Raw genomic sequence first — 26,118 nt, 5'->3', positions numbered from 1 at the left:
CATTGTTCTAAGATTGCAAACCATTGACCCCACCTGAAAAGAGGGGTGTCAGAGGCCCATAACTTAGGAGGGCCCATTATCTTTAGGCGGTGCATTTGAAGGGTGCTCCAAAATCCCATAGCCGCTATTTGCGGCCGGTTCTAGGTCATCGTCATGCAACATCGCAACTTGCAGAACTGGATTTGAGTTGCTGCAACCAGATGGAGTAGGTTGTAATGGCGAAAGCTTGATGTAGGGGGCGGTTGAGGTACCCCCTAACGAAACAGTCACGGTACTCTCGAGTAGTCTTGCAAGCGGGCCTTTTTGGTAGCGGGCATGTTATAGAGAGCTCTCATTTTGGTTGAAGGGCCGCGACTATATGTGACTTGGGAAAGTGAAGGGATCAACAACGGGGTTTCAATCCATTGTTGAGGGCATTTGGTTGATTAAAAAAATTAGGGTTCCTACGCGTCATTGAACCTACAATCTCCCACTCTTCGGAGCAGCACCCTGACCAACTCAGCTAGTGCGTACCACCGCAATACTTGAGGTCAAGGTTGAAGGGCCTCTTGGTCGTGTGAGTATGTGGTGCTGAAAGAGAGCCTTCCACCAATTGAAAATATATCACTCAGAATCTCCATAAGGAAATACAACATTTTTTCCCGAATTAAGGGCTCGTCAGTGTTGAGGGGAAGCGATGGCGATCGAGCCTCCGCTCAAGAAGCGAAAACATTATGAAGGAGACACAGGCGCGCAGGTACAGGATGCTGGGAACGCTGTAATTGTGAAGTCTGGGAGAGCGCAAGGTGGCCCCATATCAGAAGAACATAAACTTCGCAAGAAAGTAAACAGGGACGAAATAGGCGCCTTCTACAAGATATACCGACGACTCAAGTTCTGTCTTGACTGCAAGCGCACCACAGGATCCAACTCTGCATCGGACCTCGATGAAGCGTACTGCTCTATCCTCAACCTTTCCACAGGTACAAGAGGAAATTTTCTGTGTTACTGGGATAGGTGCCAATGTAATCATTACTTGATGATAGACAGCTTTCCAAGGGTGTCTCCTGCAGTTCACGTTTCATCAACGGGAGTTCTGTGCCCACATGAAAAAGAACTTCGTTTCTGCAATGAGCTTAAATGCACACATACACTTAATCTTGTTTCAAATAGGCACTTTAAGTTTTGGTCAAAGTGCACCCACTTCATAGCGTTGGCCAAAGTACTGCCATTCCATGCAGAAGCATGATGCATTCTGCCCTGCCAGTGAAATGTACGTCTTCTACAATCTTGCACCTCAAGCATAGAGAAACTTTGAAAGCTTCTTGCTTTACAATGTTGGTTTGCTTACGTAATGTTATTTGGATGCTGTTTACCCATAGTCACATGATTCAAGCTGATTACGTCGAGCGACTAGTAAGGGGAGTGCAGTTTTTTGTTACCATATCAAACCTTCCTTCAGCTTTTTATGGTAGTTTACAACCACTCCGATCCTTAAAATTTTGTAAATTTGTAAATTTATTCTGGGACATTTTAGATAGCTCTAGACAAAGCCTTCAGCAGCTCGTGTTCGAAAATTCTTACAGGTTGATAGATTCATGATGCGTAGCATCTTAAAGTGATGTGAATGAGCTATCTTTCTACTCGCAGGCTGCTCAAGTGTTCAATGTATCGCAGCAGAGCTTATTCCACGCTATGCAGTGTATTGTCCTAGTTCTATCGACCTTGCATCCAATGTTATGATTCAAATACTCGAATGGAGCGAAGATATTGTCTTTCAAGAAGAAGACTTCGATGGTGTGGCATTCAGAACAGCTAAAGCATGCTTATCAGGGATGATAGAGCTTTCTGCTGCTGCGGTAACTGCAGCTGTTGAGGTTCCAGAAATTTCAGACATGTCGATGGCTGTATGTCAAAACATAGCTTTTTATATGCTTTGTCGTCTCGAAGGGCGGGATCCACCAAGATTTTTTCTGAAGGATTATGAGGACAAGATTGCTGCGTGCTTGGAATCTGGCGCAACTGTACAAGAGAAACTGCTTGATTTAGTATCAATTAATCTTGTAAGACTGTTCCACACACATCCTAAAAGCATATTTGCTGCTTGTTTTGACCTTTTGGGTGCGAACAATGAAAGTCAACGAAAGAAAGGCCAGCAATTTTTAGCCCAAGTTATGAATAAGGAGCAGAATCAAGGTGAGGTGGAAGCACGCGCAGCTAGAAACCTTGATAGCAAAGAAGATATTATGAAAGATGGTGATAGTCCTCCACCTATGTCTCCGACTGAAAAAGCACGCTCCGAGGAGAGTTTGCTAATGCAGGTATGCCTCTAGTTATCGTAGGAAGTACTGTGATTGTAACCAGGTTTGTGGGCTTTCTGTAAGGTATATTTAGAGGGGATTTCACGAGTGTCTGGCTTTATTTAAAAAAAGTTTGAAACATCTGTTGTGTTTTCATTCCATTATTCCAGTCAATCTGGTTTCTTTCTTGGGTGGCACAGATTGCTTGTGACTTTAAAAGTTTGTCAATAGCTTGGATTTCTGGGTTATAAACTCCGTTAAGTCTGACAGAAAATATTCTTCCTGTTTGGACAAGCAGTGAAGTTGAGGTCACAGATTGTCAAGTTTGGATCTTTGTACTTCTTTGGTTATTTTCAGCCTCTTCTTTGTAGGTCTGTAGTAGTATTTATTTCTAGTATTTAGCTTACATTAGGACTTAAGAATTTGTTCTTTTAGAAGTTGTTGTGTGGGGTCTGATTTCTAGGATCAAGTCTTTGAGATGTCTTATCCTTGTTAGTTTAAAGTAATCTGCTTCAACTTATTTTGCTTATGCCTTTTCCAAAAACATTTTGACGTGAATAATAGTTTGTTTTATCTAGTTTTGTTTAGTAGCAATTAAAGTGATTGTTTTCTTTTTCCTTCTTGTTTTTTTTGTCCCTTGGTTTTGTAGTTTTGTAAGTGTTCTATCCCCTCTTATGATTCATGAGTTCAGACTATTCTGAACTTATGAAGGTATATCCGTTAAGTCTGATGTGAAGTCGATCTGATTTCATGCGGGTGAATGGAAAAGCATTAAACTTTGGGATTTGGCCAAATGCTCTGGCTCTAGAAGCTATAGCTACTTATTATCTAACAAGTCCTTTTTTCTCGTACTTGTGTTCATGAGCAGATTATATTTGGCAAGCCTGACTTGGAGCGATGGCTAGTCACAGCTTTCCGCAAATTTTGCAACTCAACAGGTGCTGAGATTGTGGCAGAATCATGCCCACTGCTTACCTTACTACTGCAATCGATGAGTACATTCAAAGAATCTGATTTAGATCCTTCATATGTGGAGGAGCCCGAACCGCCTGAAGTTGAAAGCATGGTGGAAGAGCCTGATACTTTAGTAGTTGAAGCTGAGATCGACAGAGATTCTCCTAAGGGGGGTTCTGTTTCAGGGCGTGCCTCAGCCCCTGACGATGCTCCCTCTCCATCACGTGGCAAGGAAGACACTGGTGCTGCTCATGGAGAGTCTCAAAAGATTGTTGATTTCGACGATTCAGATAAGACTTGGGATGCTAACGATGAGAAGGCCAGACAGGAGATGTCTTCAGACATGGGAGGGACAATCGTCCATGGACCAGGCCCAGATGTTGAGATAGGATCTACCAAGTCAGCCAGGCACATCTTGGATACTGATAGAAGAGTTCAGGATGTTGAACATGGATTGCCAGGCTCATTAACATCCCTTTCAAAATCTAGATTTCTGCCAGGCTCTTATACAGCTCCCAGTAGTACATGTAGGACTGTGGACCCAGAGAATTACCGACAAATTTTAAATTATGAGGATGATGTTAAAACTGAGGCACGATTCTTGAGTTCAGCTGATTTTCATGGTGAATTTAGTAGTTCTGGCACTGGGTATTTTTTGTCTCCTAAAGGTTATGGAAGCTCAAGACCTCAGGATCCATCAATAACCCAGCGTCAAGCAGCCTGGTATTCAGATGGGGATCCTGCAGCTCTCGAGGTATTTGCAGCATCTAAACAGCTGTGGGTTGGCTCTTTGGGTCATGGTGTCAGTGAGAGCCTTTTGAGGTACGAGTTTGAGAAATTTGGCCCTTTGAGTTCGCTTTCGCTTTTTCCTGGACAGGACTTTGGGCTGGTTGAGTATAAGAGCTTGAATGATGCAGTAAGAGCTCGTGAGGTTTTGCAGGGTGCTACTCCATGGTCGACACCTCTGAAAATAAAATTCCTTGATGTTGGTCTTGGCAGCAGAGGGACAATTGGTGGTGTGGCTGTGGGTGGTAGCTGCCATGTGTACATCGGTGGAGTGAATAGTCTTGGTGTTAAAGAGGAAATTTTGCGGGAGATTGCACATGCATGTTCAAAAGTCCCCCGTTCAGTCTCTGTATTGCCAGTTGCTGGGGCTTTACTCTTAGAGTTTGATGCCCCTGAGGAAGCTGCTGCTGTCATGTTACATATCAGGCAGCGACGGAGGGAGAGTGGGTTTCTGTCTACACAATTGAGATACCCTGAAAGAACTTCAAGCACACCTCTAAGTGAAGGCTACAATAGTAGCCGGCATTTATGGGTAGGTCACGTTGATCCGCTTGTTTTTGATCAAGAGTTAATTTCTGCGTTTCTTGAATATGGAGACCTGACTGGGTGGAAGTTTTTTCGTCAAAGCGCTTGTTGCATTCTTGAATTCAGATCACCTGAGGCTGCTGCTTGTGCTAAAGCGAAATTGCATGGGGCCAGGTTTGGGAATCAGTATATTCAAGTGGAGCACAGGAATAACCAAAAAGGTGGGATATTAGCTTCTGCATCAGGTTCTGCCAACTTCTACTCCTCAAGCAGCTTGGGCAGCCTTCGTTCACAGGCCACAATACCAGGAGGAAGTAGTGTTGGGAGAAATGTGCAAAGTCCTCGAGCAAGCTCGCAACTGAGCTTTCGGACAAGGGGTGCACTACCTCGAGGAGGAAGAGAGTCTGAAAGGTTGCCTACAAACACACTCTGGGTGGGATTTCCTGACCGGAGTGTTCAAACTCTTCCCACTGATACAGAATTAAAAACCATATTCAATCTTGCTTGTAAAGGCTATGGTGTGGTAACAAAAATGAGCAGTGTTCGGAGCAGTCGGGGCTCATGTAGGTTCGTAGAGTTCGATAGCATAGAAGCTGCTGCTACTGCTCTTCAAAATTGTGCGGGCTATCTTGATCCTGGAACACAAATAGAGTTTAGGTATGCATGCTTTTGGGTTGGTTCTTTGTTGTATTGGTCTAACAGGCTCTCTGAATATATGTAATTGAAATGCCTTGCAGCAATCCTTCGCATTCTCTTCAGCACAGTGACTACCCGCACACCGTGGTTACACCTTTGAATGAAGATTTAAGGACACTGTGGGAGAAGGACCATGATTGGGATAGAGGGCTACGCACAGCTTCTAGTTTGGTAGATCACGATGATTCAAAATTGAGCATCTTGCATGGGAAACCTTCTCTTCAGAGTGGATGGGGACAGACTCACTATGGAGGTATCTCAGATCAAAGCAAGTTCAGATTTGATAGAACTGGCTCTGGTCATTATGACAGTTCAATGGAGGTGAAAGATGAGGCATTGAAGGTAGACTCAATTTTAGGGAAGTATATGTCTAGTGGTGGCTTCAGAGTCACTTCAGGGTTTGCTGGCACAAGTTCAGTGGACAGCCAGGGGGTTCCTCATGGAAGCAGTCATAGTTGGATAGGTAGCTTAAGAGCTCCAGATCGCCACTTGTCAGTTGGTGGAACCCTAGACGACTCTGTACCTCAGCATCCTATTCTGACACCAATGCCTTCGTTGAAAAATCCCCCACGGATTCATCTTGATAGAATCCCATCGACAGGCTCATGGTCAGCACAAAACTTGATCTCCTCTTCTTCCATAGATTCGGTGGGCAACATTGCTGCTAACACGGCCCCTATCTTGCAGTCTCCTGTTGCACCATTACTTTCCAGGTTCTCAGGCAGTGTCACTCACTCATTTGAGCAAGGAAATCCTCCTTATCCTCCATTGCCTCCAGTATCTCCTCCTCCACCACCGCTCCCCCTTGAAACACCCCCACCTCCTCCTCTTTCGCCACCTCCACCTGCACCATATCATCTCCCGCCTGCTCCTCCACTGCCACCGTCCCCTCCTCCTCCTCTTCCTTCAGAGCTGGTGAAGACAGACGCTTTAAGCAACTCAAAGCAGCAATGCTGGCGAGGCTCGCTCTGCAAAAGTGGTTATCAATACTGTGAAGTGCTTGCTTACTATCAAAAATCTGCAATGTGCCAGTATGATGCTTTCTTTGAACCAGCTGAGTGAGTGCTTGTTCGATATAAGTGACACATCACCATTGTTAATTTCTTTAAGGACAGGGTCTAACATGAACTCTTATCAATTGTAGGTGGCCGAATAAGCTAGATGTAACCAAACGTGCTGACTTTCGGTCAGTCAAGTATTCATTCCAAAACACTTCTAGAGATCAGGTATGCCGCTATTTCTCTGACTAATACCACGTGTTTTGGTTTTGTTATATCTTTTGGCAAGGCTTTGTAGATGAGGGACTTGCGGACACATGCTCAGTTACTGGCGAGCACTTACTAAGATCAAATTTTATCTAGCTATTTCTGTCTTTCATTTTTCTGATCCATAAGTTATGTGCACTCTTAGTAAGCATAGCCTATGCTGTGTATTCTAGCCTCTGGCAGTCTACTAAAAGAGTACAAAAGAGAGGAGAGGAAGGGGGGGACAAACTAACCTACTTCGTTTGTGCATGTGTGATTACACGAAGGGACCAAGAGCAAATTGAGCCACTTTGTGTAAGATTTATGAAATTTGCCTGATGGAATTTCCTTTTTAAGCATAGTGAATGGTGCATAGCCTACATCTGGCTATCTGCTAAAAGAGTATGAAAGTTAGGACAGACATGGCAGGATCACATGGCTTACTTTGTGTGTGTAATTGTATCCAAGATAGGATTGTGATTATTTTTTAAATAGTTCTATCATATAGGTGAAAAGTTTTTAGCAAATGCAGTATACAAATTATAGGATTGACTGAACATATGGATGGGATCTCTTTGCAACTGTTAGGTAATTATTGAGATCAAAATAAGATAAGAACTCATATCAAGTTCAAGAAAACTTATAAATCTATTGAAATGGGGCACCCTTAAGAGTTTCAATAATCTAGCCCAGTTTTCTGGTCACACTTAATTTAGGAAACCTTTTCTACATGCGAAATGTCTGTTTCACACGTGAATGAACTGTGGATGATTTTAAATAGCCCTGAATGAAGAACTGTGGATTATTAAAAATAACCCTGTATTGGATACTTGACACGATTTTGGAATTTTTTAATCTTAGTTGAAATATTTTCTTTGATTAGTTTTCACTACCTTACCTTTCAATGCAATAGCCTTAGATTTAACTCCATCTCAAGCTGGGATGCTTGGCTTAGTCTCTAAAGGCTGGTTACAACCTTTGACTTCAATGATGGTGTTTAGGGGTTCGTTAATCGATTACTTTCACTAGCTTTGCTACTTTATCATATTTGGGTTGTGGATAGTTGTCCTCAAGCCTTGGGTAGATTGACTATTGGATTGAAAATAGTGACTTTGCTGACACAAGATTTTGGTACTTTTGTCCAATGTATTTGTGTATTTCCTGTATTTCTGATAAATGTCATTCATATGTTATTGTCACCGTATGAACAGAGGCAGGTGTGCAGGCTCTTTGTATGCCAAGGCACCAACAATCTTCAAGGGGTACGATCCTTCACTTTAGCTTCATATTTGAAAAATTTATGAAAGCCGTCTTTTGAAATTTGAGTGGGAAAATGTTTGCAAGCTCCTTGACAATTTACTTGATGAGGAATGCAGAAGTACTGAATGCTTTACTAGGTTAGCTACTTAGGTTGTGAACTTGCTGCCTTTCGAAAGGTACAACAGCAGTCGCAAGCTTGCTTTAAGTCCACGTCCTTTGAAGTCACAAGCATGTCATATTTGGATGTATGTCAGTGACCAGGTAGTCAGTTTTAGTTTGACCTGGATGATGATGTGTTCTGCCTGCCCATTTCTATGTCTATGTTTTCTGCTTCTCTCTCTCTCTCTCTCTGCCCTGCCCTGCCCCCCCCCCCCCCCCCCCCCGGGGCAGGTGTAAGTTCCCACACGACTAATTCCCTAATTCCCAAACGATTTTCAAACAATTTTTAAACAGCCTTTTAAGCCCTGCAGGAAAACAGTGAGCACGCAAATTCAGAAATTTACAGAATTTTCAAAATCTCAAGAATTTACAGAGCTTACAGAAATTGCAGAATCGGCAGTTGCAAAAAGCGGGAATTTGTAGAGATTGCAGGAAAGGCAAAAATGTATGCCATGTATGCTTAAAGTGGGGAGAACATGTATGCGTAGTGCAGGGCATGTAGGGCTGTCTCCTACTACCATCGCAAATTCCCCTCTCGTTTTTTGCGGCGACCAAGCATGCGGAAACAGAATGACAAGCTTGACCCTTTAGAGGATGCAATTCAAAAATGCAAAGAAGAAATGACCGAAACAATTAACAAGATCAACCGCAACTTATTGGGCACAATAAAAATGCTCGACGAACGTGTGTTGGCCCAAGAAAGCAAGATAGCTACACTGGGAGATCAACTGACGACCCAAGACAAAGAGATTGCCTCACTCAAGAGGGAGCTCGCAGAGGCACGATCATGAAATACACTTGAAGAGGGAGAATTGCAACCTTCAGAAATAGAAGAGCTAAACACGATCAAAGAGCAAGTGCGAGCCATCAAAGAGGGGAAAGAGCAACACAAAGAAATGACGACCTCTTGGGTGGACGTTATTACAAAGACTCAGCAGAAGGCAGATGAGGCCGAGAAGTGGATTGAGGTTGCCAAGAAAGGGAAAAGCAAGGAAACAACTACGTCCACATTCACCATCATTAACTTGACACTCGAAGAGGAGCAAAGAAGGCGTGTGCGCTCTCTACATGTGAGGATTTGCGGTCTTAAAGACAAAGATAATGTGGACGAAGAGGTAAAAGAACTCATGGCTTTGATGGGGATTCATGAGCCGATGCACTCAAGAGCTTGGAGAGTGGGCAACAAGAAAAATGGGAGCAAGGGGGAAACCTTGAAAGAAAGAGCACTCATCCTTCGTTTTCCCTCCATGGAAGCGAAGGACTTTTTGAAGAAGAGACCAACTCTTAAGAAAACGGGCATCTTCCTCGGGGATGACCTTACTCTCTCACAGATAGCTCATATGCAGGAGGTAATGCCAGAGATTAGAGCGGCAAGGGAAAAAGGTAAGATTGGTTTTTACCGAGATGGAAGAGTGGTGATATTGGAGCCACGCTCTGCATGACAGTGTGAGACCTATGGGACCACACTCAAAGTTGCTACTTGGAATTGTAATGGATCTATGTGTCTAGATGTGGGTGCTTTTGAGGAAAGTTTTTGTAACAGATTTGGACACTCCAAGTCAAGAATCCATCGCGACAGCACCAAATAACCACTTCAAAACAATTCACAGATCACAATAGATTTGCATTGGCTCGGCGGAGTTCCGTGCCTAGAGATATTGGCCCCAAAGATCAGCGCCCCTTTCGGTATTTCTTTATGTATTAATCAATCATCAAAGTACAAGAGAGCGGTTAGGGTTTCACTCTCAGACTCTGCGTCCAGATGCTCTCAGAAGTGAGCCCTAAACCACTAATAAAAAGGTAACAAGGGATGCCCAAAAGCAGAGCCCCAAAAGCTTAAAAATCAAAAGCAGTTTCTCTCTCTCAATGAGAGCAAAATAAAGCAATTATGCCTTTCTCTGTCTCTCTCTCTATCTTCCAAAGCATAGCAAAAAAAAAAGCCCAAAAGCTTCAATTTTACGTCGCTAGCTTTTTTTTTTTTTCCAGCCTCCACAATTTTCGAGATTCCATACTTGCTGCCACGTGGCACTGGCGCCAGCCTTTTTAGGGTTTCCAAAAATTAGGGTTTTTGGCAAAAATTAGGGTTTGCAAGATTTTTAGGTTTTTTGCTGCCGATAGCCACGTCATCACTTTGTGACATACCCCCCTCTTGAAAGCATTGTAATCGACTGCAATTACGCCTGCAAAACCGACAAAAGCCATAAACAGTCTTAGTAGACACTAACTGTTAGTACCTACGTACTAGGAACACACATCTAGCACATGTACCAAATCGACAGTCACATCAGAGGACATCACATGACATTCAACATTCATTCGGATCTTAGACCATGATTTATCGGCAATGTAGCTAGCAATCACATCTAGGTCCAATCAGGACCTCATCGATGTCCGATTGATTAACCTCTATTGCAACCATGTCTATTCGAGATCAATCAGACCAAAATGCTAAAGTCATTTCGTCTGTCAGTTCCTGCACTCAAAAGAAGTCAAGAACGAATCAGTATCATTATCAGGAATTCCATTTCATAAAGTCATCTAGCAGAATACTGTCAGCTCTCAGTATCCCTGAAGCTCAAAGAGACATTAGTGACTTTAGTATCAAAATCAAGGCATCTGTTGACAAAGGAGCGGAGTGACTCCCCTCTTGTGCATCCCATTGCACCAGATCTTCGGCCAAGCTGAATTTCTGGGTTCTGTTTGGAGTAGACTATGCTAAACCAAAGCATCGAGGTAAAGTTTTACAATCTGAGGAGTATCTGCTAGGTCCTCCTCCTCTATCCACTTCGCATCAAATGCAGGATAGTTCTTGAACTTAACCAAGAACCGCCTTCGGACTTTACCTTTATTCTTTGTATCCGTATGTGCCGAAATCTGTTCAGGAACAAGGATCTCCTCGTTTTCTTCCACTTCGGGTTGCTCATCAGGCTCCCCATCTTCAGGCACATCACCCTTAAAAGGTTTCAAGAGACTCACATGCAATGCATTGTGAATCCTCCAAGTATCTGGCAGTTTCAATCGAAAGGAGACATCATTTATCTTTTCAGTGATCTGGAAAGGTTCGTAGTATCGCATACTAAGCTTTGAAAAAAGCCTCTCCTTTCCCTTTTTCTTTCGTAGGTGTGCCTTCTCAAAACGTAAGAGCACCCAATCATCCTCCTTCAGTTTCAAGTCGCGACAATGGCGATCCGTTGCCTTTTTCTGTCGTTCTTGAGACTTATGGAAAGTCTCGCGAACCTTGGCAAAAGCAATATCCAAATCTCGCGAATATTCATACGCTTCAAATATCTAATCTTTCGTACTCAGGAAGGATGGAACCTTCGCAGCACTTTCAACAATCTCAAATGGCGTCTTCCCCGTCGAAGAGTGTATCGTGTTATTGTAGGCAAATTCCACCGAAGGTAAGTTCTTTTCCCATTGAGTCTTCTGATCCAAGATACAAGACTTCAATAAATCTAAAACCACTGAATTGGCAATCTCAGATTGCCCGTCAGTCTGCAAGTGAAATGATGACGAGAACTGCAACCGCGTGCCAATGTTCTCCCAAATTGCCTTCCAAAACAAACTCATAAATCTGGGGTCTCTGTCGGAGACAATCGTCTCAGACATGCAATGTAATCGGAAAATCATCGTGATCATTATGTGTTCTCGGGAGATCAAAAATGAAATCCATTGCAATACTTTCCCAGGGGTGGGTGGGTATGGGTAAAGGCTGTAACAATCCCTGTGCCTTATGCCTGTCAAACTTGACCTTCCGGCATACTGTGCACAGACTCTTCCACATCCTTTTTGAGTCTCAGCCAAAAAAAAGTATCTCTCTACCCCTTTCATGGTGGTAGCAATGCCGCGGTGACCCGTAAAAGGTGGACAATGGCATTCAGTCATAACCTTTTCCCTCAACGGCTGTGTACCGCACAACATAGTCTTTCTCATCAAGTAGCCTTCCCGAATGGAGTATCCAGCTACTGTCTCGCCATCACGTATCCATGTGAAAATATCTGCAAAATCTGTATCTGTGGCATACTGATCGACCATATCCTTGAAGCTCCTATGATGTATCGCGGAAATAGCCAGAACCAACAGCTTCCAAGACAAAGCATCTGCCACCACATTCTTCTGTCCCTCCACATGGACAATCTGAAAGTGAAACTGTGACAAGATGTTCGCCCACCGCATCTGCTTTTCCGAAAACTACTTCTGTGACAAGAAGTAGCGCAAACTCTGATGGTCTGTAAAGATAGTAAAATCTGCTCCGAGTAGGTAGTGCCGCCACTGAGTAAGAGCATGGATAACCGCCAAAAGCTCTTTCTCATAAATCTGTGCTATCATCTCCGGCCTAGAGAACAATCGGCTCTCATAAGCAATGACATGGCCTTCTTGTATCAAGACCGCACCCAGGCTACGACCACAAGCATCACAATATACTTCAAATGACTTCTGCAAGTCCGACAAAGTCAAATCTGGTCCCGTAGTCAATTTTTCTTTCAATGTCTGAAAGGCAGTCACCTCTGTGGATCCCCACGAGAAAGGGACTCCTTTCTGTGTCAAGATATGCAAAGGGGAAGCAACCTCTGCAAACTTTCGTATGAACCGCCTGTAGTACGAGCACAATCCCAAGAAGCTTCTAACTTCATGGACATTCTTCAAATCGGGCCAATCACGTATAGTCTCTATCGTGGCCGGATCCATTTGCACTCCTGTTGTTGAGACAAAGTGTCCCAAAAAGTGTATCTCTGAAGCAAATGATCTCTGTGTTGTGCCTCATTCTTGGAGAAAACAATGAGATCATCAAAGAAAGTGCCAACAAATAGCTTGTACTCTTGAAAAATCCCGTCCATCATCCGGTTAAATGTCGCAGGAGCATTGGTTAAGCCAAAAGGCATCACCAAAAACTCAAATAATCCAAAAGTAGCCCGGAAGGTTGTCTTGTAGACGTCTCCTGTTGCGATTCGGATCTGATGATATCCACTCTTCAGATCAATCCTGCTAAAGCACGAGGATCCCTGTAACCTATCGAGTATATCATCGATCCTAGGAATCGGAAATATGTTCTTGATGGTGATTTTGTTGAGAGCTCTATAATCGATGCACATTCTCCAAGATCGGTCTTTCTTCAAATCCAACAACAGTGGAGAGCAATACGGTGAAGTACTATGCTGGACAAGACCCTTTTCCAAGAGGTCTTTCACTGGGTTCAAAATCTTTTCATTTTGTACTTGGCTCACACTGTAAGGTGGCCGGTTCGGTGGCGTGCTTCCAGGTATGAGGTCAATGGTATGATTTTTAGGCCCTTTGAAAGGCAATTGGCATGAGTGTGGAGAAAAATCTTGGCGTTCTTTTGATCAGGTCAAAACATATTCAACCTTTATCCATCGTTCAGTTCTCTCCCAAAAGAATGAGTAAAGAAACTAAGTTCATTAAGTACAATCTCTGAGCCCTTCATTTATCAAAGTCGCTTTCTCGGCCCGGTAGTCAACCACGGCGTAGTTCTTGTGGTACCAAGGGATCCTGAGTAGAACGTCACTCGTGTGCCCTGAACACCCCTGTCATTGCAAACGAAGTTTGCCAATGCTCAGTGTAATGGCAACATCCCATCCGGGTGCCAGTTGAACTACCTCCTCCTGTGGCGTCAGTCTGTCGGGCGTAATTCCAAATCGAGCCGCCAATTCCAAGTGAAAAGAAGTTGTCCTTGGCTCCTTCAAAAGAGCTTCCTTATCCTTCACTTTGCCCCAAAAGTGGCAAAGTTTGTACTTTCATTCATTAGATTCGATGCAGGTCCCACGCCATGTGGTACCAGTTTTGCTTTTCTATCTGACTTTTCTGCCACGTTCCTCAGCTGCTCTCAAACTCTCAGGCCTGTCGTCGTCTTTATCATTCTGTTCTTTCTGTGCCTTTTTAGGGCATTTCGCGGAGATATGTCCATGTTCCCCGCATCCAAAGCACTTCCCCTCTCGGATGAAGCGAGCTCTCTCCTTGGGAGTAAGCTTGGGTCGTGCATCATTTTTCTCTGGGTTGCTCTTTTTCTTTCTACTTTCATTCCCAGAAGTCTGTTCGGCTCGTTGTGTCATGGCCTCATCTGTGGGGTAGGTCAGGCTGCCAGAGTGAATGGCAAAGCCCCGCTTCGCATGAATCATCAACTCCTGAATAGAAGCTTACTTCTGCTCCAAGCAGTGATCTCGGATCTTTGTAGGTAGACCCAAGGTGAACCGCTCAATCTGTTCTCTGAACGAGATCTTCTTGAATGAAGAGGCGGGTAGAAAAGAGCTCCAGAATCTTTCACAATAAGCATTGATTGTATCTTTCTTGGTCATCCGAAGATGGTTCCAAGTAGCTCGTATATCTCGTTCATATTCTTGCGTCAACCAAGAAGAAATAAAAAGCTTCTTAAATTTCAGCCATTTAACTGGCGCAGTCTTGTTTAAAAGAAGCGTGGACCACCAAGTACGAGCATTCCCCTCAAAGTAAGAGGTAGCTCTCCGAATCTTGGAGTGCCTTGAATAGCGTCCTCCCGCAAAGGCAATGTCAAACTGTTGTATAAAAGAAAGCCTTCGAAGCATCTGAGTATCCTGAAAAAGTATCAAACTTGATCGAGTGGCCACCTTCCTTAAACTCTCGGACTTTCTTGCTTTTATCTTCGAGAAAGTCATACTGGTTGGCTTTGTAAAAATTCGTCTTGTTCGCATAAAAGTTTCCGTCATCGGAATTTGAGCTGTCTGTAGACGAGTCCTCAGTAGAACTGTCAGTTTCTGGGCGAGATTTAGCCTTCTTTGCCTTTTTCTTGCCCTTTCCGAAGCTTTGTTTCTTGCTTTGCTTTTTACCTTTTCTGTCTTCTTCGCTCGAATCTGAAGAGCTAGAAGAACTGTCAAAAGAAGAAGAAGAAGAAGAACTGGGTACTCCTTTAAATCGAACACGCTACTTCTGTTTCTTTGCCTTGTCAAAAGTCGACTGACGACGCAAATATCTCGGGAAGTCGGTGTGTTTCTTCTGCTTTTTGCCGTGCTTTTTAGCTTTCTTTTGCGCGTCAAAAAGCTGAGCAATCCGTGCATCAACCACCTCTTGTAATTCCTTCTCTGAATACTGTTTTTGATCAGAAGGTTTCTTGAGAGCGGGTTTCAGGGGTGGTGTAGTGGTTTTCTGCCACTGCGCATGCACTTCTTGAAAAGAAGTCTCGCTCATATATTTTGCCAATTTCGGATCCTTCGCAAAACTGAGCATCATCTTTGTTGCATCGCCGATCAATTGACGACGCTTCATCTCTCTTTGCTCCGCTTGAGTAGGCCGAGGCGGGCCATACTCTCTGCCGGAATCTTCGTTGTGATCCTTGCCCGCATCTCCAGATGCAGAGGGAGTCGACTGATCCTTGCGTGAAGCCATAGGCCCCGCAAAAAAAAGTTGAGGATCTGATTTCCCGTAGAAGAGAAATCAGCCGTGCTCTGATACCACTATAACAGACTTGGACACTCCAAGTCAAGAATCAATCGCGACAGCTTCAAAACAATTCACAGATCACAATAGATTTGCACTGGCCCGGCGGATATTGGCCCCAAAGACTGGCACCCCTTTCGGTATTTCTTTATGTATTAATCAATCATCAAAGTACAAGAGAGCGGTTAGGGTTTCACTCTCAGACTCTGCGTCCATATGCTCTCAGAAGTGAGCCCTAAACCACTAATAAAAAGGTTACAAGGGATGCCAAAAGCAGAGCCCCAAAAGCTTAAAAATCAAAAGCAGTTTCTCTCTCTCTCAATGAGAGCAAAATAAAGCAATTATGCCTTTCTCTCTCTCTATCTTCCAAAGCAGTTTCTCTCTCTCTCAATGAGAGCAAAATAAAGCAATTATGCCTTTCTCTCTCTCTATCTTCCAAAGCGTAGCCAAAAAAAAAAAAGCCCAAAAGCTTCAATTTGCATCGCTAGCTTTTTTTTTTTTTTTTTTTCCAGCCTTCGTAATTTCAGGGATTCCATACCTTCTGCCACGTGGCACTGACGCCAGCCTTTTTAGGGTTTCCTTAGGGTTTCAGCCAGCAGTTAGGGTTAGGGTTTCCAAAAATTAGGGCTTTTCTGAAAATTAGGGTATCTGGCAAAAATTAGGGTTTGCAGGATTTTTAGGGTTTATGGCAGAAATTAGGGTTTCTGCTGCCGGTAGCCACATCATGACTTTGTGACAGTTTTAGTGGGAGAGATATCATCTTCTACTCTGAGACACATCAGGCCCTTGGGCAGTCTATGCCTCACATTAGTGGATACAGATGGGAGACCGCATGTAGACAGGAGACACGATCAGAGCACAGAGGGCGGGGCGCAGGTGGAGTGGGAGTGTTATTCAGGGAGGAGTTGCAGCCATTGATACACATAGCTCGCAGGGATGAGCAAGCTAGGTACATGTAGGTGAGATTGAGAGCAGAGACAGACAGATATCTTTACATTGCTATTTGCTACTTTCCCCCGAGTACGTCAGTGTATGCACCACCCAGAGGACAGTCCCCCTTTTCTATTTTGGATGATGATATCTGGGAGTTCTCTAGAGATGGTGACATCATCATTCTAGGGGATTTCAATGCTAGGACTGCTCATCATCAAACAGTTTTTTATGATACTTCAGAAGAGATGCTAAGAGAGCTGGATGTTGCAGAGACAGGCCTATCCAGACTATCACATGATGGGGAGCATACTGAGTATGGACGACACTTGATAGACATGGGGACTGCACATGGATTGGTCATCTTGAATGGCCTACAGAGATTTCCCGCTGCTTTCCACACAGACATGGAGCTAGCACAGTGGATTATGTCATGGCACAGCCGAGTCTCATCTCTAGTATCCAGGACCTCACAGTTGGACCCAGACCTATTGGTGTGGCAGTGGACCATGCTCTTGTGTCACCGACCATCTCTTTCGAGTTTAGTGTAGCACACAAGCCACAAGTAGCAACTCCTACTCGCTACACCTTAACGCGGGAGACGGGACTCTGTATACATAGATGGGATCTTCAGACGCTTGTGTACAGAAGAGCCAGGGCGACCTTTGGAGGAGCTTACTACTATACTGACGTAGACGTTACGTGATGTAGCAGAGGCATACCCACACACATAGCTTGGGCAGAGACGTCGTTCTCGGAGCATGCCCGAGAACAGCTGGTATGATGAGGAATGCCGAGAGACTAGAGCTAGACTTCAGAGGGAGGTGCTTTTGGGGGACATCACTCACAGACAGTCATAGATTGACTTCCGACGCCTAGTGCGGCGGAAGAAGAGGGCATTTTTGGCTCGCCTAGAGCCGGATCTATACCAGCTATTCTTGAGTCAAGACTCACGTGAGGCATGGAGGCTCTTTCATGAGCATTCGCCTCCCCCTGCCATTACCGCTTGGGGCCAGTACGCGTCATCTCTGTACACAGTTCTTGGACAACCACCCCTTCCCGACCCCCCCGATCCATGCCCCCACACATGTGCTTTTTTCACCGCCGCTGAGATGGTGAGGAAGGCCATTGACAGGATGAGGACTGGGAGAGCATATGATCATGATGGTTTAGTGGCTGAGCACTTCATGCATGCCAGAGATCTACTAGCAGAGCTCCTAGCAGTTATGTTAACCGTGCCATGTGTGAGGGCTTGCCTGATACTTGGAGCCTATCTACTATTGTACCTATCTTCAAGTCAGGAGACCCTATGGAGCTTGGGAATTATCGCACTATCATGATCGGACACACATTGGCACGGTTGTACGCATCCATTCTTGAGCAGCAGCTGAGTAGATGGGCAGAGATTGCTTGTTCAGAGAGGGCTTCGGACCACTCTCCAGAGTCATGCGGTACGAGGATCACAGATGCTTGGGTCTGTTTTTGCTCGAGCTGCGCAGACACAGAGAGAGCTTGATGAGAGGAGAGGCCCGCCAATCTCAGAGACGGATCACAGACTTCTTTAGAGCAAACATTGGACACCAGGAGGAGCTACTACCACAGGAGAGCCCGCCGCCTCACACTGGAGACTGGACGTTGTTTCCTTGCTTTTCCCTTTCTTGGCAAACTCAATCCAGCCTCATCTGCTTTCTGTTGAGTCTTTGTAATAACGTCCAGAAGTCATCATTTCTTTATGTTGTTGTTCCCCCTCTTTGATGGCTCGCACTTGCTCTTGATTGTGTTGAGTTCTTCTATTACAGAGGGTTGCAATTCTCCCTCTTCAAGCGTGTTTCATGATCGTGCCTCAGCGAGCTCCTTTTTGAGTGATGCAATCTCTTCGTCTTGGGCCGTCACACGATCTCCCATTGCGGTAATCTTGCTTTCTTGGGCCAAAACGCGATCTTCGAGCATTTTTTTTGTTCCTAATAGGTTGCTGTTGATCTTGTTAATGGTTTCGGACATTCCTTCTTTGCACTTTTGAACTGCATCTTCTAAGGGGTTGGGCTTATCATTCCGCTTCCTCATGTTTGGTTGCTGCGAAAAACGAGAGGAATTTTGCGGTGGAAGCAGACCACATGTGCTACATGCACAAGTGCTTCCACATTATGCGTACATGTTCTCCCACATTAAGCATACATGGCGTACATTTTCTGCAATTTCTGCAAATTACAAGAAATGCCCACTTTCTGTAATTTTTGAGAAAATTTTGAATTTTGAAAATTTTTACTGTCATCTGCTGTACCTGCCCCGGGGTGGGGGGGGTGGGGGGGTGTTACAGGTGGGGCCGAGGGGAGGGAGGGGCTGCAGGGAGAGCGCGAGGGGGACGGGGCTGGGGGGGAGCTGGGTAGGAGGCAACAGAGAGAGGGAGCGCGAGGGGGAGGGGCTGCAGGGGAGCGCGAGGGGGGACGGGGCTGCAAGGGGAGCACGAGGAGGGGGGGGGGGGGGGGGGGGGCTGCACAGAGAGAGAGAGAGAGAGAAATGAAATGATATATTAACGTCTACAAGAGGCCAAAATGACCTATGAGACCAACTGATTACAATGATGAGTCTAGTACCAAGTCTGGGTACAAACAAGAAAACTACAAACAAAGAAATGATAGGAGTGCTACCGACTCCTATGGGTGGCTGGTAGGCTGAGCAATGGTATCATGCCATAAAGGTACAAAGTGGGGATAAGTGTCACCATGATACAATATAGCAGTAGCATGAAGCCTATCCCGATCGACATTCTGGGTGTCGTGCTAGAATCCTGTGGATCCTCTGCCGCAATCTCCGCCGGTGCTGCGTGGCCCCCCTCCTCAGTTGCGGTCGTCTCGATCTCCCTAACTCTATAGCTCGATCAATGAGAGTACCGCTGATGTGTGTATGGGTGGGAACCGAGCTCTCTGGTGGTGGTGTCCCCTCTGACTCTGTGGTACTCAGATTGAAGAAATCTGAGATGCGTCTCTGGGACTGTCTCTGTCTTTGCCCATTCAATAGAGCGTCTCTATGTCTCTGAATCTCAAGTAGGAATAATCCGAGACATCTTTGATCCTGATATCTCATGACTCTGTCTAACGAGTCAAAACCATCTCTGAATAGACAATGAAAGCGTCCCCGTATCTCATAGTAGACTGTGCAGCGACATATGTAGTGAAACTCTGTCTCTGGCTCTGCATGGCATAACTGACATATCCTACTGTCTGCTGGTATGCCTCTGAATCTACCTGTCTCAATCCCAAGCTGGTGTGAAGATGTGCGAATCTGGCCAATAGCACATCGTAACCTATGAGATAGATGTGTGTCCATGTAACTGGGCCGTGTGACAAATCCGTCTGTCGTGAGTTGAAGAAGATGTTCTCTATAGAAAACCCTCTTCGTACCCAACTCCCGTGATGGTTCTATCCATGTCCTCTTGCTATCAAGCTGGATAAGGTCCTGCCGAATGAGTCTAGTAGTCTCCATCCGTGTAAGAGCCAAGGATGGTGCATCAAGAGAATACTGGAAAGGGGGCAGCCTGTCCATGCTGAAACCATGAGCTCATCTGTGCATACCAACATGATGTATCTCCCTGTAATGCCAGCTGTCTGGATGACTCGAGAGCAAGCCTGGCATACCTGTCCCTGGTGGTGTCCCATAAGCTGTGTACAAATGATACTGATCTGGTGAGTGCCTCAACCTCCATAGGAGGGGGGGGGGGGCTGCACAGAGAGAGAGAGAGAGAGAGAGAGAGAGAGAGAGAGAGAGAGAGAGTTGGTTGTTGATTGATTTTGTGGTGTTTTGTCAGTTTCGACAGTTTGAGTCATATCTCAGGCAGCGAGACCGTGCTGGTGTGGTTATGATCCCGGAGACTGGGAAGATTTGGGCTCGCATATTGTTCATTCTTCCTTGGTCACGTGAAATTTGTGATCTGCTAGCGATATCCCACCAGCCTAATGAAGGTTTGATTGGGCTTTTGTTACCAATGGATACGTCATATAGCTAAGCCTAATAACCTGGTCTTCATGTTCACGAAAGAGGTAACCTCAAGGATAGGGGCTATGCAGCTAATTTTGACGTAAGATTATGCACATCTAGCAGAGATGTCTGGGTCTATGTCGCTTTGTAGCAAAGGTGGATGAACATGCTTTCTTTACCACATGAATGAATGGCTAGCACGACTTAAAGTCCGATGTGGAGAGAAGCAAATGAGTGGTGGTCATTTAAGGCATGTAGGCTGAGAATATGGAATGGCATGCAAATGCTTCAGCCCAGACGGTCACTTTTGAGAGTGTATGGGTTATGATCCCGTACTTGGATTGTAGATTTACTACCACAAAATTTCTCTCTACTGTCTCTCCTTTTATCCTCTTTCTTAGCCTTGAGAAATGGAGGTAGCCATTTTGTTCAACATGGGACATCCATCTGATTAGTTAGTGAACATACTCTTGTTGGAGGGGATCTTTGTCCAAAGTTGTATCCATAGTTTTTGTATTGAGTGTTAATTCAAGTATAGCGGTCGGTTCTTAGATAGCAGTACTGTGAAGATATGTCGAGCTATATAGCGGTACTCTTGTTGGAGGGGATCTTTGTGCAAAGTTGTATCGCTAGTTTTTGTATTGAGTGTTAATTCAAGTATAGCGGTCGGTTCTTATATAGCAGTACTGTGAAGACATGTCGAGCTATATTACATTCACCATTTTAAAGGCTTTTTTGTCTCGTGTCTTTTGTCTTTTTCTTTCTGGGGTTCGTGTGTGGAACTTGCATTGAATGCTTGGGAGCAATTGTTGATGGTTGGATAAAGCTTCTTGATTAGACACATGGCAAATCGATAATTGCGAACTTTTTGTCTTCCTATTTCTTGTGGGAGGGGCATCAACTAAGCATTGTCTTCTGCATAATCTAGGCCAATGTGAGCTATGGTAGAAATTTGTCTTACTATTTATATGAAGAGGGGCGTTGATTAGTAGGGTCACACATCCTGTTTTCAACCTCTAATGTAGGTCATTGTGACTTTTCACCTTGTTTTCTTATCAGGTCTCTAATATTAAAGTCCATTCATGGTGATTGTTGTTGAAAAGGCTATGTTTTAGGCATCCTACATCCAGTTGTATTAAAGCAACCATTACACAAAATATGAGGGTTTCCTTTGTAATAAGTGACTATTAAGAGCTAACAAGAACCAGCCATTCGTTACAAAGACTGTCCGAAGTGTTCTAAAACTTGGTAGTTTTAAGGTTCTTTGACAACCTTGCTTAAATCTTGAAACCAAATTGTGCGGAGGATTGTGAAGAGATGCCTTTCAATGGTAAGAGGGAAATCAGCAATAACAAGAAGACAAAAGCAAACAAAGATTGATTATTAAAATGAACACAAGAAATGTGTATACAAAGGGAGGTTGGCCCGTTACGTTGCGGAGCCCATTTGGCATCTAGTTCACTTCATTTGGAACCATCTACATTTCATCCACTCACATTTCATCCACTCACATGGAAATCACAAGTTCCATAGGCTATGATTGGACAAGACAGGATGTACACCATATGTTAGTTCCAAAGACTTAGTCATGTGATTTCCGCTCACATGGAAATCACATGACTAAGTTCCATAGACTATGATTGGACAAGAGAGGATTTACACCATATGTCAGTACATAGGACAAAGACCACATGCCCAACATTGAGCAAGGGTTTGGTATTTTAGTGGGGTAGCTAATTACGTATTAGTTTGTGGCATGAATTGAGTATCAATTCTTGGTAAAATGAAACTTCCCATTGGTTTTTCATGTGTGTTGGTAGTAGCATATCTAGAATGTGAATTAATTTTTGGTTGCTAACCCATTCCTCCATCTCAGTGCAATCATACTTAAAACTGATGCAGTGCTATCTAAATATGCCTCTACTTGTTGCCATTCCAATCTTGTGAGAACTCCTTTGTTCCTTCCATATGTACCCACTCTAGTTTATTATATACTAAGTTGTGTGTGTGTGTGTGTGTGTGTGTGTGTGTGTGTGTGCTGCGCGCGCGTGTGCGCCCATGAGGTGTGTACTTATGTTCACACGGAGTCCCTATTTTCTCAACCACTTTCCCTACTTGGATGGCCCACTTTACCCACACTAAATCAGGCCCATGTTTCCCTCCTCTGGTTGGTAAAGATTTCCCCAATTAGTGGAAACCAAAGATACCCTTTTTCCCTATCTATTGGCACCCTCTCTACTCTCTATGAGAGCATTGCATCAAGCTTATGAGAATGAAGATTTTAGTTTGTGTCATTATCGTGGTTCACTTGTCATAAGTGGCTTGAATACTTAATGAAGTTAATTAAATATGTCAATAACACCATGAATGCATCCCACATGTCCCCTTCAAATCCTCAACAACAAGTAATAACCGTCAAGAATCAAAGATCAACCATTACTCTTTTCACTTTCAAGAAGCAAATGGTAAGAAAACGGGTGAGGACATTTTATTTTGGCTCAATGAACTTATCGATTACTTCTTTTTAGAAATATTTTTTAAAAGAATAACAAGCTTAATTGTGCAACTAATGACACAACCACAAATGATTCTTTATAGTGGAATATTCTTGGCAACGCTCTACATGCTTGAAACAAATTACAAGCATGACTCAAAAAGTCCCTTAACTTTCATAGCTTTATCTAAAGGCTTGTCATGCTTGGAGTGGATTTCCATAGATTCAAGATGATAAGGTTTCTCAGCATATAGAAAGATTATTGCAAAAAATGTTTAATTTTTCAATGCTTGAAGAAGTCCGTAATGGCACAATTCAATGAAAGTATGAATATGGACTTAAAAAAGGTATATAGGGTGAGTTAAGTGTGCTTACAATATTTTCTTTGTACAAGGTAATTCCTTTGCTCAAAATTTTGAACCTTTGATTCGATCTCTCTTACAAAGAAAATACAAGCCTTCATAACTCCGGATTTCCCCCCTCATATGTGAACCACCACCCTCGACGTCTTAGTTATTTCAGTAACATGTATAACAACACATAATTCAAGTCACCCTCTATTAATGCATCTAATAGAAATTATGTATACCCCTTCCAAGTTTCAATATAAATTCAAACCTCTAACCTAGACACAAATAATGCATATCCACAATCACAAGATACTCGTTCTATTAGTTAAAAGTGTAAGAATCACGGACATATCGCTCCCAATTGCCATTTTCAATTCCCTATGAAGCAGCTAGCTTACAACTTCCAATATCCTTTTGCTTTAGAGTAATTGTCCATCTACATGTAATGTTAAAGTTACATTTCGCGGCACAAGATTTAATGGAATACGAGAAGTATGAAAGCTAGAAATGCTAGTGAAGGAGACACAAAATTTTCTAATTGCACCTTTGTATTCCATGAATATCAATTTAGGTATTCCCTTTTATCACAGCAATAGAATCTTACCATTGATAGCTCGCCACATACAATGACTTTCACAAAGGATGATAAATTATTCACAATATCTAGTGATAAAGGACATGACATTCTTTCCTTGATACATTCAAGCTCACAGTTTCTTTATGGAATCATAGGGAAGGGCACGATTTTTGCTATGGTCTTGTTTTGATTAAGTTTTTGGCCATTTTGGAGTATCTAGTAAGCTATCAGTTTCTAGTGTATGGATGTGGTTAGGGTCACTTGAACATGCACTTGGTTATTGCCATGATCTTGCTAATTATGAGTGTGCTTCATACTCATGGTCATGGTTATGGCTATGGCTATACTTTTGATTTTTCTTTTGGTCATTGCTATGGTTTACTTGTTATGGTTATGGCTATGGTTCATGCTGATAGTTCATGGTTATGATTATGGTTATGTTTTTGGTCATGGTCATTGTTCACTTATTATGGCCAGAATTCATAGTTCCTGATCAGGGCCGTGATTCAGTTTTGATTATATTTTTAATCACAATTATGATTTATATGTTATAATCTATAATATGTTATGGATCAATGCACTAATGTTGAAGTTTACATGTTTTTCTTCAATGATTTACAAGATGCTCTGTCAAATTAGATGGAATGTGGTTGCTTTGGTACTCTCTTGGATAGAATGACTCACATCTTTTGTAGCAGCTTTTATATTGTACTTGACATGGTGCAAAGTAGATGCCAATCTATTCTTGCAAAACAAGATTGCTAGTTTGGTTGTCAGTATGCTCTGTAATATGGAGGTCGGTATATCGAGCATTTGCATATTCATTGGTATAAGCATCGATATAACATATCAATGACAGGGCTGTGTATGTTTACATTAGGAAAAGTTTGGATTAAAAAATGGGCCTTGTAAGAATCGTTGATGTGGCATAGCTTTCAAAAAGTGGGGATCGGTAAATTTTTTACAAATAAGATCCAAACTTGTCGGAGGTTGGATATTTAGAATCTACTCTTCAAATTCTATCTATTGATATATAGCATGCATGTATCGGACATTGCCTTCATGTAGATCTAGAAAAAGGTGATTTTAAATTACCGTAACGGTAACAAAACCTGGTTGATTGAAAAAAAATGGCATAACTTTCATAGAAGTCATCCAAACTTTTCGGACCTTGGCTCTTTAGAATCCATTTTTCAAGAACTTTCCAATGATAGGTCATATCATGGGGTTCTAAGCAATATTTAGAGGGATCTACCAGGTTGCTCTCTTTTGTACAACTTTGATGATGTGGCACTCTTAAAAGGCCCAAAAATGAGTTCAAAATTTTCCTAATGTCAATGACAAATGAAACCGCATACCAACACCCACAATGATAGCTCAACATTTTTAAGCACATTTAAGATCGTTCTTATGGGTGTCGATATTGCCGTGATGCCTCAAATTGATGTCAAAGAGAAGGAGATTGAATTTGATGAAACTTTTGCTCTTGTTTATTTAACAGTCAATTGTTAGCATATGTACATTGGCACCACATAATACTTGAAACATACATGACTTAGGACAAAGACTTCAATTTTAGAGTGTCTACAAAGCAACTTTGTGAATATGTTGAAAATTTGGCCACATGAAAAGCTTTTTAACTGGTCTAAAGGACGAAACATTTTGAGCATTAAAATACTTTTGCTCAATTGAACCGTTTCATAAATGAGAAGCAACCATCCATTTAATATCTTTCAAAGGCTCTAAGGCGTTTCACAAACGTCGGTTCCACATTTCACATTTTCATCTATCATGAGGCTTTAGCATGTTGTAGTGAAACAAACAGTTCAAGGGTGAACCATTTTGATCTTAAAATGCTTTGCAATGTTGTCACGTGCATGATATACCAATTGAAAACACGAATCTCAAACATGTGGATGTAGATCCATGCCTTATATTTAGATGCCATGGTGCTTCTTATTGATAAAAATGAGATGAATATTAAGACTTAGCTTTTGAGATGTCTCTTATTTAAAAATGTAAGCATGTGATGGAGGTTTCATCTTGTGTTTTCTTTTGCCAAATAGGGTATACTGAGACATTACTTGTAGGTTAGGCCTTGAGGACTACATGCCTTTTGCCCCTCTGTTACATCGACAAGTTTTCAAACCTCAGCCTTCTTGATCTTGGAGGCTACTACAAAGATAACTCTTCCTTCCCTTACTTTTGCACACATTATTACAAGGTTGGATATTCAATTTACACTCACTAATCAGCAAATCCATGCAAGGATTAACCATTATTACTAAAGCACACATTTGTCTACTTCATTGGCAACATGGGCTTGGAGTCTAATCAAGAGATCATTGTCACTACATCTACGTGTTCACAAGTACTTTATGTTTAAAGCTTTGTACCTCGTGCACACTCTAGTTGAGCAAGAAGCAACCTAATAATTGCCACCACTATCTTCATTAACATTCAA

At 43.1% G+C, this 26,118-nt stretch overlaps 1 protein-coding gene across 2 annotated transcripts; it reads left to right on the top strand.

Annotated features, from left to right (window-relative positions):
• Positions 1 to 550: 550 nt before the first annotated feature.
• LOC147434761 (nucleic acid binding protein) lies at positions 551 to 20,911 on the top strand. 2 transcript variants are annotated; one of them, XM_086491186.1, is made up of 7 exons: positions 553 to 962; positions 1,630 to 2,300; positions 3,148 to 5,201; positions 5,282 to 6,298; positions 6,385 to 6,466; positions 7,696 to 7,746; positions 20,064 to 20,911. In XM_086491186.1, exons 1-7 carry the CDS (start codon positions 677 to 679, stop codon positions 20,259 to 20,261), a joined length of 4,359 nt encoding a protein of 1,452 aa, XP_086347312.1. In that variant the 5' UTR covers positions 553 to 676; the 3' UTR covers positions 20,262 to 20,911. The 2 variants fall into 2 exon arrangements, with proteins under 2 accessions (XP_086347313.1, XP_086347312.1); XM_086491187.1 differs by lacking the exon at positions 7,696 to 7,746 and having other exon boundaries at positions 551 to 962.
• The last annotated feature ends 5,207 nt before the right edge of the window (positions 20,912 to 26,118 follow it).

This window comes from Adiantum capillus-veneris, chromosome 19 (genome assembly GCF_014529385.1).
Source record: "Adiantum capillus-veneris isolate H3 chromosome 19, ASM1452938v2, whole genome shotgun sequence".
NCBI classification, from domain to species: Eukaryota; Viridiplantae; Streptophyta; class Polypodiopsida; order Polypodiales; family Pteridaceae; genus Adiantum; species Adiantum capillus-veneris.
This window is presented reverse-complemented; position numbering and strand designations above follow the sequence as displayed.